The sequence below is a fragment of the Eubalaena glacialis genome, chromosome 1 (genome assembly GCF_028564815.1).
Source record: "Eubalaena glacialis isolate mEubGla1 chromosome 1, mEubGla1.1.hap2.+ XY, whole genome shotgun sequence".
NCBI lineage: Eukaryota > Metazoa > Chordata > Mammalia > Artiodactyla > Balaenidae > Eubalaena > Eubalaena glacialis.
This window is the reverse complement of record NC_083716.1, coordinates 126,923,348-126,938,463: the sequence shown is the minus strand read 5'-3', so window position 1 is coordinate 126,938,463 and position 15,116 is coordinate 126,923,348. Positions and strand designations below refer to the sequence as shown.

Below are 15,116 nucleotides of genomic sequence, written 5' to 3'. Positions count from 1 at the left end.
ACTGACCTCTAGAGGTTGATAATAGTATAAACTTGCTTAATTTGAAAATAGTTGGAGGGCCAAGGAGAATTAAATACCATTTAGGGAGCTAACTCTCAAGTGTATAGTGCGGCACATTTATAAGCCACTCTCAACAGAACAATTCAGCCAACAATGAGGAGCCCTTGTGTTCTGCATACAAATTCTGAGTTGGTTTGCAACCTAACGATCACTATTACAGTAAATGTAACAGCAATTTTAAGCTGTTCTAAGTGGGAATTTTAAAAATCTTAGATCAATTCTATGGAAAGTAAATAGAAAAGAGAATAGAAATAAAACAGAAAGTAAACAGAAAAGAGAATAGAAATTTTAAAAAACTTAAAAGTTTTATCGTTTACAATGTAGGGCCTTTATTTTAAACATATAACCATGAATCTTTACATATGTTAACATTGGTTTTTAAAAGTATTGTCTTGCCTTGGTTCTTAAAAAAACACCAGGAATAAGATTTTAGTTTTTAAAACTGTGATCTCCAGGATAACTTTGTACTTTAAAGGACTTCCTAAAGAGAATCTTAAAATGTCTTCAGATTACTTTATTAATATGAAACGCATATGTGTTTCTGCATTCATTCGTTTTCTCTTTCCTTTTAGTTCCCTCAGCCACCATTGTCACCCTTGCCTGTGAGATCTGGTCTCCTTACTATACCCCCAAATCATAAGGATCAAAAGGAGAGAGAAAGAAATATTCCAAGCTTCATATCTTTCATACCTATGCTCTCAGAGCCTGTTAGTCGATCTGATGAGTTTAGACCATCAAACAAGCAAAAGGAAGCACCGTTCAAGGTCTAGAGGGTCAGACTCTCAGGTCATTTGATAGCTCTATCTGGTCCAGAAACATGTGCTCTTTTTGGAAGGCTCACCATCACAGACAACACCTGGAGACAGAGGAGAGTAGGAAATCCAAGGAAAGAGAGGGACGTGTCAACATTGAAATCTCTCACTTTGAAAAAGGACAGTCTTTGGCGTCCTTTGAGAATTTCAAGGAAGGCAATTTTCCTACAGATAGGGAAGTGGATATTGACTGCCTTGGTGCTGAACTGAGAAGAGCAGAAGAGAACACTCAATCTCTTTCATCAGGAAAGAAAGAGGGTTCAGTAGCCAGAAACTATGAACAAGATTCAGAAGCTGGATATAGCAAACCAGTCAAGTTCCAAGAAGCCCTGCGTTCAGAAATAACTCTAAGCCAGGATGAAGGGATTAGAAATGATAAAGCTGATTCAAAAACTGCTTCAGCACATAAAGGGGAAGTAATTGAGCCAAATCATATTTCAGAAGACTATACTGTTCTTAAAAGTTTGTCCAATATAGTTCCTCATGACCCCATTGAAAAGCTCCCAGAAGATCACAGAAGCATGGAGACAAACATAAAAATATCAGTAGCAGAGGCAGCCAAACCAGAAACGAATGGGATGGTGCCTCTTATCCACATCACTTTCTCCGGAGATGAAACTCCCAAGGAACCAGAAATAACTAAACCAAGTCTCCAGAAAAGAAAGGGCATCCTTCATAACAACAGTAGCTTCAACATACTTGCAGACCAAGAAATGACAGGCATAAAATGAAAACCCATAGAAATAAGTTGGATTCAAAGACCAAGGCCAGTAACAGGACACCTCAGAATTTCATGGTTTCCACTGAAAGTTCCATGAAGACTACCATGCACAAAACCAGCATAAAAACTCAAGTTTTTCCTGCTCTGGGGCTTGTGGACCCCAGACCTCGGCAATCACCCAAGTTTCAAAAGAGAATGCCACAGATAGAAAAGAAGCAATCCACTTACCGAGCTTTGAAACCTAAAAAGCAGTCATTGCCTTGCATCTGTAAAAATCCAGGAATAAAAAAGTCTTCTGTTCCTCTCTGTGCTCAACCAACAGAGCCAAGACTAAATTACTGAGATCTGAAGTACAGCGACAGGTTCAAAGAAATCAGTCCAACTGCAAATGGACCTGGAATCTACGAAACGTTCAGGACCCCTGTTTATCGTCAGATGCGAGAGGCTGAACAGCATGAAAACAAATATTTCCGAGAGGTATGCTCAGCTCCATCGGGCAGATGTATCACCAATAAATGTCGATCTTCACACAGTGAGAGGACCAGCAAAAGCCGAACCAGACTTTCTCAGAAAAGACCACATATTAAACCCCCAAAGTCTTCTCTTGGCATTAAACGAAAGCACAAAAGTTTAATTTCTAAAGAAAAGCGTTGCCAGGCTGTAAGTAGCAGCGACACTGAACATGGTATTTCAGAACCAGAATAGCAGATAAAGTCTTCAGGAAATGACTTTCTATCTTCCAAAGATGAAGTTCAGCCCATGAACATGGTTCAGACTCATGAGCAGTCCATCGAACAGAACGAATTTCTTCCTGTCTCAGATTTGTCCATTGTTGAGGAAGTCTCCATGGAAGAGTCTGGTGACGAAGGAGACATTTCTAGCAATCAGATACTTGCCACGAGCCTCAGAGATCTGCGTGAACTCGAAGAGCAAGTTCACCAAACCCCATTTGTCCTTTCAGAAGACAGCTGGGCACTGCCCAGTGAGATGAGTTCCAGCAAGCATGTACTGCAAGAGAAGCAGCCTATAGCATCTCCTGGTGAAACTAATGCCAATCAAATTCTAACTAACGATGTAGAGTTTGAGAGTGTTTCAGATAAGTCTAAAACACTTACGAGTTTCTCTTTCCAAGAGAAACAAGAAAGTGCATCTTCTCAAGCCTGTCAACTTTGGGCACATTCTTTGGATCATGATAGTTTGGCTAATAAGTCAATTCCATGTCAAACATTTGGAAAAACTTTAAATGATGCAGATTCAATTTCCCAAGAAATTCCAGACCCTGTAAAGAATGAAGAATCGACAGATGAACTGTTAGGTTGTCTAGCTGCAGAACTACTAGCTCTTGAGGAGAAAGATAACCACTCTTGCCAAATAATGGCAGATGAAACAGATCCTGAAAGCCGAAATCTTGTCCTCAGTAAGAGAGGAAATACCATGCAAGAATTAGGCGGAGAGACAACAACTGTCAAAACACAGGTTGGTATAATTAGAATCAGAGATTCATTGGGGCGGGAAGGGATCTCAGAGACAATCCGTTTCAAACCCCTTATTTTCAAATGAGGAATCAGTAACCCTAAACAATTAAATAGTTTCATCAAGATCTCATTATTTGGTTGCAAGTTTGGAATCCAGGTCCCCTGACTCTCACGCTAAGACGTTTTCATTATGTTGCCTTACTTCTAGAATTTAGCTAGCCTGACACTGTAATGGAATCACTTTGATTACATTAATATAGCAAAGCTACTTATTGAAATAGGTAGATATTATATTCAGTGATGAAGTTTTCAATCAACAAGTAACAGCAGGGAGATAATTATGGGTAAAGCATTACTCTAAGTGGTGTGTGAGATAGAAAGATATTAACACAGCCCCTGAAGTAGCTCACCATCTAGTTCCAAAAGACATATGAAAACATGAAAAGCTCATTACTCAAGGATTCCCTGCACCTGAGCATTTGTTCCCAAATGGTTTACTTTAACACAAAAATATTATTGATGCCTCCTGTGTTTTTGGTATTGGGATAAGAGCTGAAGACATGGTGGGGTACAAGACTTAGCCATTGCTCTCAAGGAAGCATAAACAACAATCCTGAACACATTTTTAAAAAATTTGTTTGGCACTGGAGTGGGGCGGCGAGAAGACTATCAGCAGGTAGTAAGGTTACGTTTGTTTTAGTTCTCACTGAAGTATATGAGCCTCCTGTTCTACTAAATTTTGAAGACAAACAGTAGGTTTAGCTGAAACATTATTTACTGTACACTAACTCAGGTTATATCACACTCTTTCAGGATCAGGAATCATTTTTTTAAATGATTGATCTGAAGAATACACAAGGTAAATAATTATACCATAGCTAAGTTTATTGAGAACTTACCACATATGAGTGAGACACATCATACTGTCTCCTTTCTATACTTCATAACAGCTCCATGAGATCAATGCTAAAGGTAATAACAAGTCCCCATTTTGCAGATGAGGAAACTGAGGTTTAGGAAGTCACGCAGGTAGTGAGTGGTGGGGACAGGAATTCTGATTCCAGCCCCACACTCTTAATCACTACACAGTGGGAATATTCCTGGTTGTAAAAGGCCAGCTTCACCCTCATGGTGAACCTGGTCTTGGCTGGGACGTGGACAGGATTCACAGAGGCTGCAGGCTTGGGTGGGAGTTGGGGGTACGTGTGTGCATGCCTGTGTGTCTGAGATGTGTCCACCAGCCTGCCATTTCACATTCAAGAAAAGCTAACAAGCTAGTGAATACAATCAGCCCATAACCCTACCCTGCAATCACAGAGTCAAAAACTGACCTTTTGTGATCTTTTCATTTCTAAACAATCCTTAAATTTCAGTTTGGATAGAAACATGAGAGGCTGGGGAGGAGAAACCCAAATGGCCCTCTGGAGGCACCCGTGCTCATTCCCGAGGGAGGAGATCTTGTGCGATGTCTTATTCTTAAGGACCACCACCGTGCCTCAACATCACCATCATCATTTATTTTTAAGAACTCATAGAGGAGATCAAGACAAAGTATTTTTGGTCCCGATCAAACAATTGGTAAACATGGTCTAAGCTCTACAAAAAGATAATTGTTTCCCGACTTCCAGGGGAAGGACTTTCAAAGTTTACTGTGGATGCACATCTCTTGAGGGTCATGCTGAAATGTAGACACTGATTTTGTATGTCTGAGCCTGAGATTCTGAAAGTCTAACAAGCTCTCATGGGATATTGATACAGCTGGTCTGTAGGTTCTCCTTTGAGTAGCAAGGGTCTAGAGGACCATGGATCTTTAGTCTATTGCAGCTGGTCTTGACCATTAGACTTGCTTGTATGGCTGTGCATGGGTGAATGTATGCGTGTTTATGTGTAAGAGAGAGAGTATCTATCTGTATGTATATTTGTGTGTAAATGTGTATGTGTATGGAAGTGTAGGCATATATGCTTACATATGTGTACATTTGAGTGTATGTGTATGTTGTGGAAATAGAACAAAGGTTGTTTATTCAGAGCTCACTATAGCAAAGGAGTCAACCACCATCACTTGTGTTTGGCCGAGACTCAAAAGCAGGCAAGGAGTAGGAAAGCTTTTTAGTGGAAAAAAGGCTTCAGGTGTGCCCTGATTGGAGGCTGTTGTCCTGGGGAAGCTGTAGGTGGGCTAACTAGAAGGGGCCTCCCACGTGATTGGTTAGGGGTGCATATTTGGCCTTTTCTGGTTGGTCCTAAGTTAGAAGAAAGGAAGACCTTACTCTCCACTCTTTCTCTCCGTCCCAAGGACTCAGAATGTAATGATGACTTTTCTTTTTGTCTCATTCTTCCAGAGATACAGTAATGGTTTTGGGATATATGACAAAGAGGAGAGATTTTTCAACTCACATGAAAAGAAGACATTTTCTGAAAACAGTTTAAAGTATGAAGAACCTATCCTGTGGACCAAGGGTGAGATCCTTGGGAAGGGAGCCTACGGCACAGTAAGTGAAACAGGAAACATGTTGAAATAAAAAGTCTCCACTCCTCCACCCCTCCCTCTTCCCTAATCTTCCTGAGTGCCCTCCCCACCCTGCATACTCTTTTACTTAGAACTCTTTCAATTGGAAGTAATAGGAAACCCAGCCTAAAGTGGCTTGAGGAAAAGGATGTCCACAGCTTTATGTAACTGAAGGATTTGGAGTAGGACTGGCTCTGGGCACAGCTGGTTTCAGGGGTCAAACAATGTCACTGGGGATCTGGCCTCTCTGTGTCTCCTTCTGACTCTGGTTCTCAGGCTCCACGGGGTAGTACAATGGCCATTGTATTTCAAGCCTCTAATTCTCTGAGGTCCAAGTCCTGGGGGAAAGAAGTCTCTTTGTTCAACGGTTCAAGTTATGTTACCAGAAGTTGGGAGAATCATTGCTGAGTGGCAAAAACAAAAGATGTTCCTTACATTTTGTGAATTGCATAAAAGACCATCTAAAGTCCCAGCACTTTAGATAGTATTTACACAGATTGGTAAAGAGAAGACTGAACCCAAGCCATTATGATATACATTCACTATGCTACTTATCCCCATCTTGGCTCCACTGAAACATTCAATTTGCTTAAGTACTTTGCATTTAGGTAGGGATGTTTCAGCTTAGAGAAAGACAAGTGTTTGGGAGGCATTTTGTGAACAAGTGTCATCATTTACATTTAATAATAAGGCATTGGTTTGCTTCTAGGTATATTGTGGTCTTACTTGCCAAGGACAGCTAATAGCTGTAAAACAGGTGGCTTTGGATACCTCTGATAAATTAACTACTGAAAAAGAATACAGGAAACTGCAGGAAGAAGTAGATTTGCTCAAAGCACTGAAACATGTCAACACTGTGGCCTATTTGGGGACATGCTTGGAGGAGAACATTGTAAGCATTTTCATGGAGTTTGAGCCACCAGGAACAATCTCTAGTATTATAAACCGTTTTGGGCCATTGCCTGAGATGGTGTTCTGTAAATATACAAAACAAATTCTGCAAGGTGTTGCTTATCTCCATGAGAACTGTGTGGTGCATCGAGATATCAAAGGAAATAATATTATGCTTATGCCAACTGGAATAATAAAGCTGATTGACTTTGGCTGTGTCAAGCGTTTGGCCTGGGCTGGCTTAAATGGTACCCACAGTGACATGCCGAAGTCCATGCATGGGACTCCGTATTGGATGGCTCTGGAAGTCATCAATGAGTCTGGCTATGGATGGAAGTCAGACATCTGGAGCATTGGCTGCTCTGTGTTTGAGATGGCCACAGGGAAGCCCCCACTAGCTTCCATGGATAGGATGGCAGCCATGTTTTACATTGGCGCACACCGAGGGCTGATGCCTCCTTTACCAGAACACTTCTCAGAAAACGCAGCAGACTTCGTGCACGTGTGCCTCACCAGGTAAGAAACTGAAAGCAGCAGGAGAATAAATCCCCAGAGATTCCAAGCAGCTGATGTTTCCCCTGCAATTTATGGCCCATTATAAGCTCTGCTTGGGTTATGAAATCAAGTAGGGAGTGATTTTGTGCTGAAAAGAATCATGATTGGCCATATTGGGTGATTGTGTTCCTTGTTGTACCAGGGTATGGGGGTAATGCTTCAAGTGGGAAGCGCCTCAATGAGATGTCTTATCAGGTCCAGACAATACTTCCTCAAATCAATGGGTGTGCAAAAATTGCTAAGGATCTACTTATTTACCAATGGGACATCTTCCCAGGGACTAGCCATGGTGAAATGACATCACCTATGCTTTAGTCTCCTTTCCCTCTCGGGGAACCAGTGTTCTCATTCCTTCCTAAAACCAGCTCTCAGGAGAGTATGTGAGAAATTCATTCGTATCAAGGGAATGATATGAACTGATTGATTGATGACTGACAGAGTTAATGTATTGTTTCCCCAGAAACACTTGCAGTTAAAGTGAGAGGAAGCATTTTGAGCCAAAGGAACAAATCTCTAATTGGAGTGTTTCAAGCATCAAATGGGTAGTGTTTGGGGAAGCAGAAAAGCCCCAGAAGGTTGCCTGTTTTCTCCTGTCCTGAGGCTTCCTGGTACTTATGGAATAAAGTTCTGTGTAAAATGTTAGAACTGTAAGGGAGCTTAGAGATTACTCATTTGTGTGGTTTTCAAACTTTTCTTACCCAGGCACTCTCTGCTCATATGAAATCTTAATTCAAAGAAGAAAACAGAAAGGCAGAGAGATGGCTCTGGTTAAAGTGTGTATATGTATATGCATGTAGGCGTACGGTGGAGGAGACCTAAAGAGTAGGGTAGGGGTGCTCAAGCCTACCTACCTGGCCTCTAGGATGATGTAGAACAGCCTAAAATCCACCCACCTAGTGAGGCTCAACACTTAGTTGCATGTGCAGAATGAGGAAGGCCTGAAACCCAAATGAAATTTCTTGCCTTTCAAGGAAGTATGCTTTCTCATTGCTAGATGAAAAATTCTAGTGCCGCAGCTTTCAGCAAACATATATGGCAACCTCCAGCTCCCTGAATGGGTTCATTTTACCTTTCTCAGTTAACCTCCAGAACCCACAGGCCTCCCTGTCTGCCGATGGGTGTGTCTCTTTTAGACTCTCTGTCCCCCTCTCCCAGCACGTGTGTATACCAATCAGCATGTCCTGGTTGATTTCAGGGGATCACGTAGGCCAGGGCAGCAACGCATACTCCAGGGGTGCAGTTCTGGGCATCCCTACATGCAGAGATGCCGTAACTGTTCCAGCATGGATTTTGCGGACAGAGCTCCAGGCACAGAGCTGCCCCCCAGCACCCCGCCCCCCCAAAAAAACGCCTCACAGAAGGGACATAAAGGTATTAGGAATATCATATAGACCAGTACTAGTCTTGGAGATTGGTCTTAGCTCTTAAAAATACTGCAGTTGCTTTGTTCTGAATTGAACAATTATCTATTATTGATCCACAGAAAGTGCTTGCTATTCTCATTTTCTTTCTAGTTCTCATTACACACACACACACACACACACACACACACACACACACACACACACACGGCTTTAAAGAGAAAGGGTGGAATATTTTTTCCTGGCTCTCCTTTTGAACCATTGCTTCATAAACTAAGCAATACACAACTCACACCACTAATAATCAATTAACAGGGTTGTTGTGAAGGGTAAGGGAAATGGTGTATGTAAATTGCTTAGCACAGCTTGGGGTATGTAATTAGGGCTCAACAGTTAATAACCCTTTGGGAGAATACTAATACATCTTACCTAATGAGCGTCGTATTGCAAGCCTGCAATTCTATGCCAGAGACCCTAAGGACTCTAGAATCTTGCCTGTTGTCTATGACAATAACTTCTTGGAGGTGTGGATAGTCATAAATAAAGGAGTAAGGCACTCTTAAAGATTCAAAAGTAGATATGATCAGGTAAAAACCAGGAACAAGGACTGAACAGAAATCAATCTGGGGAAGCAGTAAGAAGCATGGCTGGCGGTACTCCTATGGGCAGGTCTCAGAAGTTCTGGGAAGTCAGGCCAAGGAGTTTAACTTTGTTGAGATAGGCAGTGACGAGCAGAGGACGGCAAAGGATTTGGGGTAGAGAATGCCATGAAGGGAAAGGTCTTTTGGGAGGCAGGTCAGACAGCAGATTCAGTAGAGGGACCTTGAATGGAGGCCATCCTGGAATCCAGAGTTTGGGTTTTGATGGTGATGGAAGCAGTGGGAGTGTAAAGAAGATTCCAAAATATCAATATTTTAGGGACTTCCCTGGTGGTCCAGTGGGTAAGACTCCACGCTCCCAATGCAGGGGGCCCGGGTTCGATCCCTCATCAGGGAACTAGATCCCACATGCATGCCGCAACTAAGAGTCCACATGCTGCAACTAAGACCTGGTGCATATATTTTAAAAAATATATCAGTATTTCAGAGGAAGGTGAATCAGGACTTGGTGATAGAGGATGATAGGATCTCATGGTTTTGAACGTGGATAATGGAAGAAGTAATAGAAAGTTGTGAAAGAGGAACAGGGGAGGAAGTTGAAGGAAACATTTGAAGCTGTGGAATTGTTGCTCAGGAAAGCAGTGAACATTGGAAGTGCATATTTGAAAATCATAAGGTTGGTAGCTATAATCATGAAAAAATTAGAGGGTTGAGGAAAATGTTTTTGAAAATGCTTATGGGAGAAGATAACAAAATATGCATAGAATTAAGTCCAGTACACAAGTGGAAGAAAGGGAAGGAGGGGAGTTGCCGCAGTGTGGGAGAAGAACGAAGAGGACAGTTTCTCTTAAGACTAAGTAGAGACTGTTTCAGAGAGAAGGGGGTAGTGAATACTTCAAATGCTACAGAGATGACAAGGAGGATGAGCTCATTAAATTTGGTAAGGAGAAGGTCATGGTTAGTTTTAAAAGAGCAATTTCTATAGAGAAGAGTAGGCCAAATGGTAAGGATTTAGGTTAGTGAATGTTGAAAAAGAAATCTTTGGGTTTGGCCAACTTAGAGAAATTTGGCAGGAATAGAAGAAATAGGATGGCAGCTAGAAATGGTAGTCATTTAAGGATTTTTTGAAGAGAAAAGAGATTTCTGCATATTTTGAAGGCAGGAGAAAGAGCCTCCAGAAGGGGAGAGGTTTTTTACTTTAGAATGATTTTTGGTCACTTGCTTTTTAACATATTTTATTTTTATTTCCATTTTTACCTGGGATGTTCTTGGTGGTCATCTGCTTCCAAAATGATCAAGATAGCCAGTTTAACGAAAAGAATGCCTTTGGAATAGGTCACTCCAGATAACCAGTGACTGGTTCATTAGTTCACTGACTAGTTCATTGGCAAAAGCTTTCTGATTTCTTGAGGGGGAATAAACCTAAGCCACAATAGTACTAATTAAGTAACTGTCTCCCTTCACGTTCATCCAAGAGTGCCCCAAATGGGATTATTCAAATTAATCACCAAAGCATATTTAAATGTCTACTTCTTAAAGGTTTTTCAATCCTGGATACCTCTAAATTTAAAAAATAAATTTCATGCTAACTAAAAGTGCATTAAACTGTACATCTAAAAGCGTGAATTTTGCTGTGTATAAATTATACCCCAAACAAATTGAGTGAAAGTACAATGGAAAAGGAGGGACTGGTTTTGAATCATAATAGGTACTAATTTTTGAATTATTAGTGTGTGACACTGTTTCAAAGTTGTATATGCATTTTTAAAAATTTTCCCAATGGGGACTTCCCTGGTGGTCCAGTGGCTAAGACTCCCTGCTCCCAATGCAGGGGGCCCGGGTTCGATCCCTGGTCAGGGAACTAGATCCCACATGCTGCAACTAAAAAAGATCCCTCGTGCCGCAACTAAGACCCGGTGCAGCCAAAAAATAAATAAATAACTATTTTAAAAAATTCATTATTAAAAAAAATTCCCTGTATGAATTGGGATCGACATATACACACTACTATATATAAAATAGATAACTAATAAGGACCTTCTGTATAGTACAGGGAACTCTTCTCAATACTCTGTAATGACCCACATGGGAAAAGAATTTTAAAAAGAGTGGATATATGAATATGTATAATTGATTCACTTTGCTGTACAGCAGAAACACAACATTGTAAATCAACTATACTCCAATAAAAATTTAAAAAAACACTCTCCCAGTGAGTTAGGTGTTATTGTTATCCCCATTTTACCGATGAGGAAAGAGTTGGAGTCCTTCACCTAAGATCACACAGTTAAAAATCTGGAGTCTGGGGCTTCCCTGGTGGCGCAGTGGTTGAGAATCTGCCTGCCAATGCAGGGGACACGGGTTCGAGCCCTGGTCTGGGAAGATCCCACGTGCCGCGGAGCAGCTGGGCCCGTGAGCCACAACTACTGAGCCTGCGCGTCTGGAGCCTGTGCTCCGTCCGAAACAAGAGAGGCCGTGAGAGTGAGAGGCCCGCGCACCGCGGTGAAGAGTGGCCCGCACTTGCCACAACTAGAGAAAGCCCTCTCACAGAAACGAAGACCCAACACAGCCATAAATAAATAAAAATTAAAAAACAAAACCAAAACACTTCGGCAGGATGTCACTCCATTTCTGACCTCTTCCGATGTCATTTAAAAAAAAAAAAAAAATCTGGAGTCTGGACTCAATCCAATTCTGTTTGACTGGCAAAGGTTATACTTCCATTGTTAAAGTTGGCATTTTGAGTCAACTGAAGCAGGCACGTTACTGGGTGCTGCTTACTCTAATGTGTTTTTTCCCTTCTCAGGGACCAGCATGAACAACCCTCTGCTGTCCGGCTCCTGAAGTACTCCTTCTTGAAGAGAAGTCATTGAACATACATCAGGACTTCCCAGCTCCACTACAGATTACTCCGTTACTGCTTCATTGCGGAAATGATGGTTAAGGGACCCTTGTTTTCCTACTGGAAAGTCAATCTAACCCAGTTTAACCAGATCCCGCAGTGGTACTAACTGAAAAGTTTCAGTTACAGGTTAGCCTTCTCAAGCTTCAGGCACAATTACCCATATATATAAGAAAATTGTCTTAAAAGAGTAACAACAGAAAACCTATTTCAGTGTTTACAGTTCTGATTATCCAGGAACTACAATCTCTCTTGCTTTATACGATATTTCCTTTTATTTTTGGCCTGTCAATTTTAATGTCATTACATTGTAGAAACAAGAATAAAATGTATTTTCTTGCTTGATGGGTAAAGACACTTATTTAATTCTTACAAAGGAGAGTAGAGGAAGGTGAGAAGGTAAAAGGAGTAGAAAGACACTAGATTCAGTTTACTTAGGCAGCAACCTTAACGCTGCAGACTATAGGGGCCTCAAAGTTAACAGGAAGAGCTAAGGGCCATGGCCTTTCATTACCAGAGGGTCCCCTAACTCCTCAGAAGTCTCCACCTACAAGAAGTTGGGCTTTTCAAGGTGTTTCCATAAACCTCAGGCTGCCTTCTCTGTGACTGGTCGTATGTTTTGAGGTCTTCACGTATTTACAGAGTGAATTAGAAAATTACTGCATTGAGAACCAGCTAAACCTAAGCCAGCTGGTGGGATAAAAGCTCATTGATCTGTTAAGGGCAGAGTGGGTGAGCATATAAACTTTTCCAGGGCACTTTTGCTCACTTCACCTGAAGGAAGGACACCCCTGCTAAGGTCACTCTTCACTTTCACTCCCAGAACATTGGAAAACCTTGCAAAAATGAACAGGGACAAGTTGTCAGAATTATTACAAGGTCCTAAGTTGGTGGACTGAGCATTTTTGGTAAGGTTTTGGTTGCTGTGACTCCATTCATCTACTAAATTTCACTGGCACCTGTTGTCTTAAGCTAGGTCTACAGATTTTTTTTTTACTAGCTACTATCATTTGAAGATGACACAACTACAAACTAACTTCAGGTGAATTCCAGCACCAGTTGTCTGTCAGACTTTGTCAAAATCAAGCTGCTACTTCAGAAGTTTTTGGAATAAATATGAAATGCAGTCCAGTTGAGATAAAAGCTTTTACTTTGGCCGACATGTTTAGACGGGTCTTTGTGGGTGTACCTTCCTTCTCTCTCTCCAGTTTGCAGAGTTCTTCCCCTATATTTGATAAAAATTTAAGGGATATGTCCCTTATTTTACTTACTTGTGTATCAACATAACACCATTTTAAGTAGGGTTTTTTAATCTTAGTAGGGATTTCAGCGTTCTTTAAAATCTGAATGATTATATCTGATTTCGGAGCAATTACCTATTTACATTCAACCCTATTAAACCCTATGAGGCAAGGGCAGGGACTAAGACATGTTTATACTGTGTATACAGATCACAGTAATGGACACATGAAGTTGCTGTTAACAAACCTACCCCTCTTCTACTGATATAGAAAAATACTGAACACTAACTTCACAGAACCTTCAAAACCTGTGTTTTTAATAGGCAAGCCTTGATATTAAGAGCTTTCTGTTGTTCTGTCATTCACTGTGTTTATCATTGCCCAGGTTGCTCTCTTTATGTCTTCCTTTAGGAGGTAGAGGTCCTAAAAGGAGACTGAGAGGGAAGAAAGGTGTGGGCTGGGAGGGCTAGCATTCGTTGAGCTCTTAATGGAGAAAGGCACATCATTTAATTCTGCCTGTTGCTGGGGTCGGTAGTGGTCTCATTCTACTAATGAACAATAAGGCTCAGAGCTACTTAACTTTCTCAAGGTCAAGTTGGGATGGCCACCCAGATTTGTCTGACTTTAGACCCTTCTCCCTGCTGCCTCCCAGATTTGTAGTTTATAAATGAAATCAGTTACAGTTTTTTAAGTTTTACGCAAACAAAACTCCATAGCTGCTGATAAACAAATTCACCAGTCCAGTGATTTTGATGACTTTAATGGTGTCAAAGCTTTTCCTTTTTCACTTAGCAGCAACACTGCCTTCCCTTCTATGACTATCTTCCCTTCTCACCATGAACACCACCCCAGTTTTCAATCACATTCAGAAGCGCATTTCATTACATACTGAATGGGTCTCAAGCTCAACCAAAGTAAATTTAACTCCCCAAGTAAAATCCTGAAAGTAATTCCAGCTCTATAGCATCTCCTTAACTTTAACCTACTTTAGCCCACTGGACGTTTCTCAGTGTCTGAATGAGAGTCGCCGTTGTGGAAAAGAGCGAGCTCCGGATTACGGGGTTGGGGAGTGTACAGGATTCCACTTAACTTGCTTTACCCACTCTCTCCTGCTTGACGACAGCAGTCCTGGGCCTTTAGTGTACTGAGTAGCTCCAAGATAAAAACTCACTTAATCTGCTCAATGAGCATCAACAGCCTCCGTTATGTACCAGGCCATCTTTATTCCTCACACTTGCTGTACTTGCAAGTATTCAGTTTAAGGCAGCTATATAATAAAGCAACGTGCATTTAAAAAAAGCCTTCGACTTGAAAGTACTGGCTGTAGGCAGTCTGCATTTTCATGGAACAACGTTAACAACAAGAGTTGTTGTGTATGGCACTGTGCTGTGAAAAGCTGAGATAGCAAACAGTCCTGAGGAAAAGCTGTAGCACTTTGTCTCACTGCTATGACTTCTCAGAGACTTGTGAAAAATCATGGCTGAATTTGTCTCTAAAGCACTTGCTCCTATGGATTATGACTTGAAAGACCAAAGAAAACTGATCTTGGGTATCTGCCTGGACATTTGTAAGGTCTCAATAAGCCGGTTAATTTCATGGCACTATGATTAAAAACCCTCATTTAGTGAAGCCCTATATTGCTTTGGGAGGGGGTGTTGGGGGGAGGGAACAGGCAGGTCATATACTAGAGCTAAAACAAAAACGTACAATTTTTTCCATTATATTAAATACAGCAGGGGGTGAAAGAGTGAAGAAACAATGAAGTAGGGTGAATTAGTAAATGGGATTACTAACTTTGGTTAAAGGGAATTACCAACTTTGTGATGTTCCTAAATAAAGCTCATGTAATTTATTATATGAAAAAAAAAAAAAAAAATAGGACGCCCTTACTGCTGCTATCAACATAAAATGAAGACAAACCTTTTAATGTGATTTCAAAACATTTATTTTATATTTAGGCTTAAAATTCATGTTAGAGGAAGTAACTTGTCTA

At 41.1% G+C, this 15,116-nt stretch overlaps 1 protein-coding gene across 1 annotated transcript in view; it reads left to right on the top strand.

The window, feature by feature from the left end:
- MAP3K19 (mitogen-activated protein kinase kinase kinase 19) overlaps positions 1 to 11,853 on the top strand; it is a 34,968-nt gene extending 23,115 nt beyond the window's left edge. Inside the window, 6 exon segments of the mRNA XM_061199487.1 lie at positions 633 to 801; positions 804 to 1,580; positions 1,583 to 3,069; positions 5,408 to 5,557; positions 6,284 to 6,981; positions 11,787 to 11,853. Of these exon segments, the coding sequence (XP_061055470.1) occupies positions 633 to 801; positions 804 to 1,580; positions 1,583 to 3,069; positions 5,408 to 5,557; positions 6,284 to 6,981; positions 11,787 to 11,853 (3,348 nt within the window).
- The last annotated feature ends 3,263 nt before the right edge of the window (positions 11,854 to 15,116 follow it).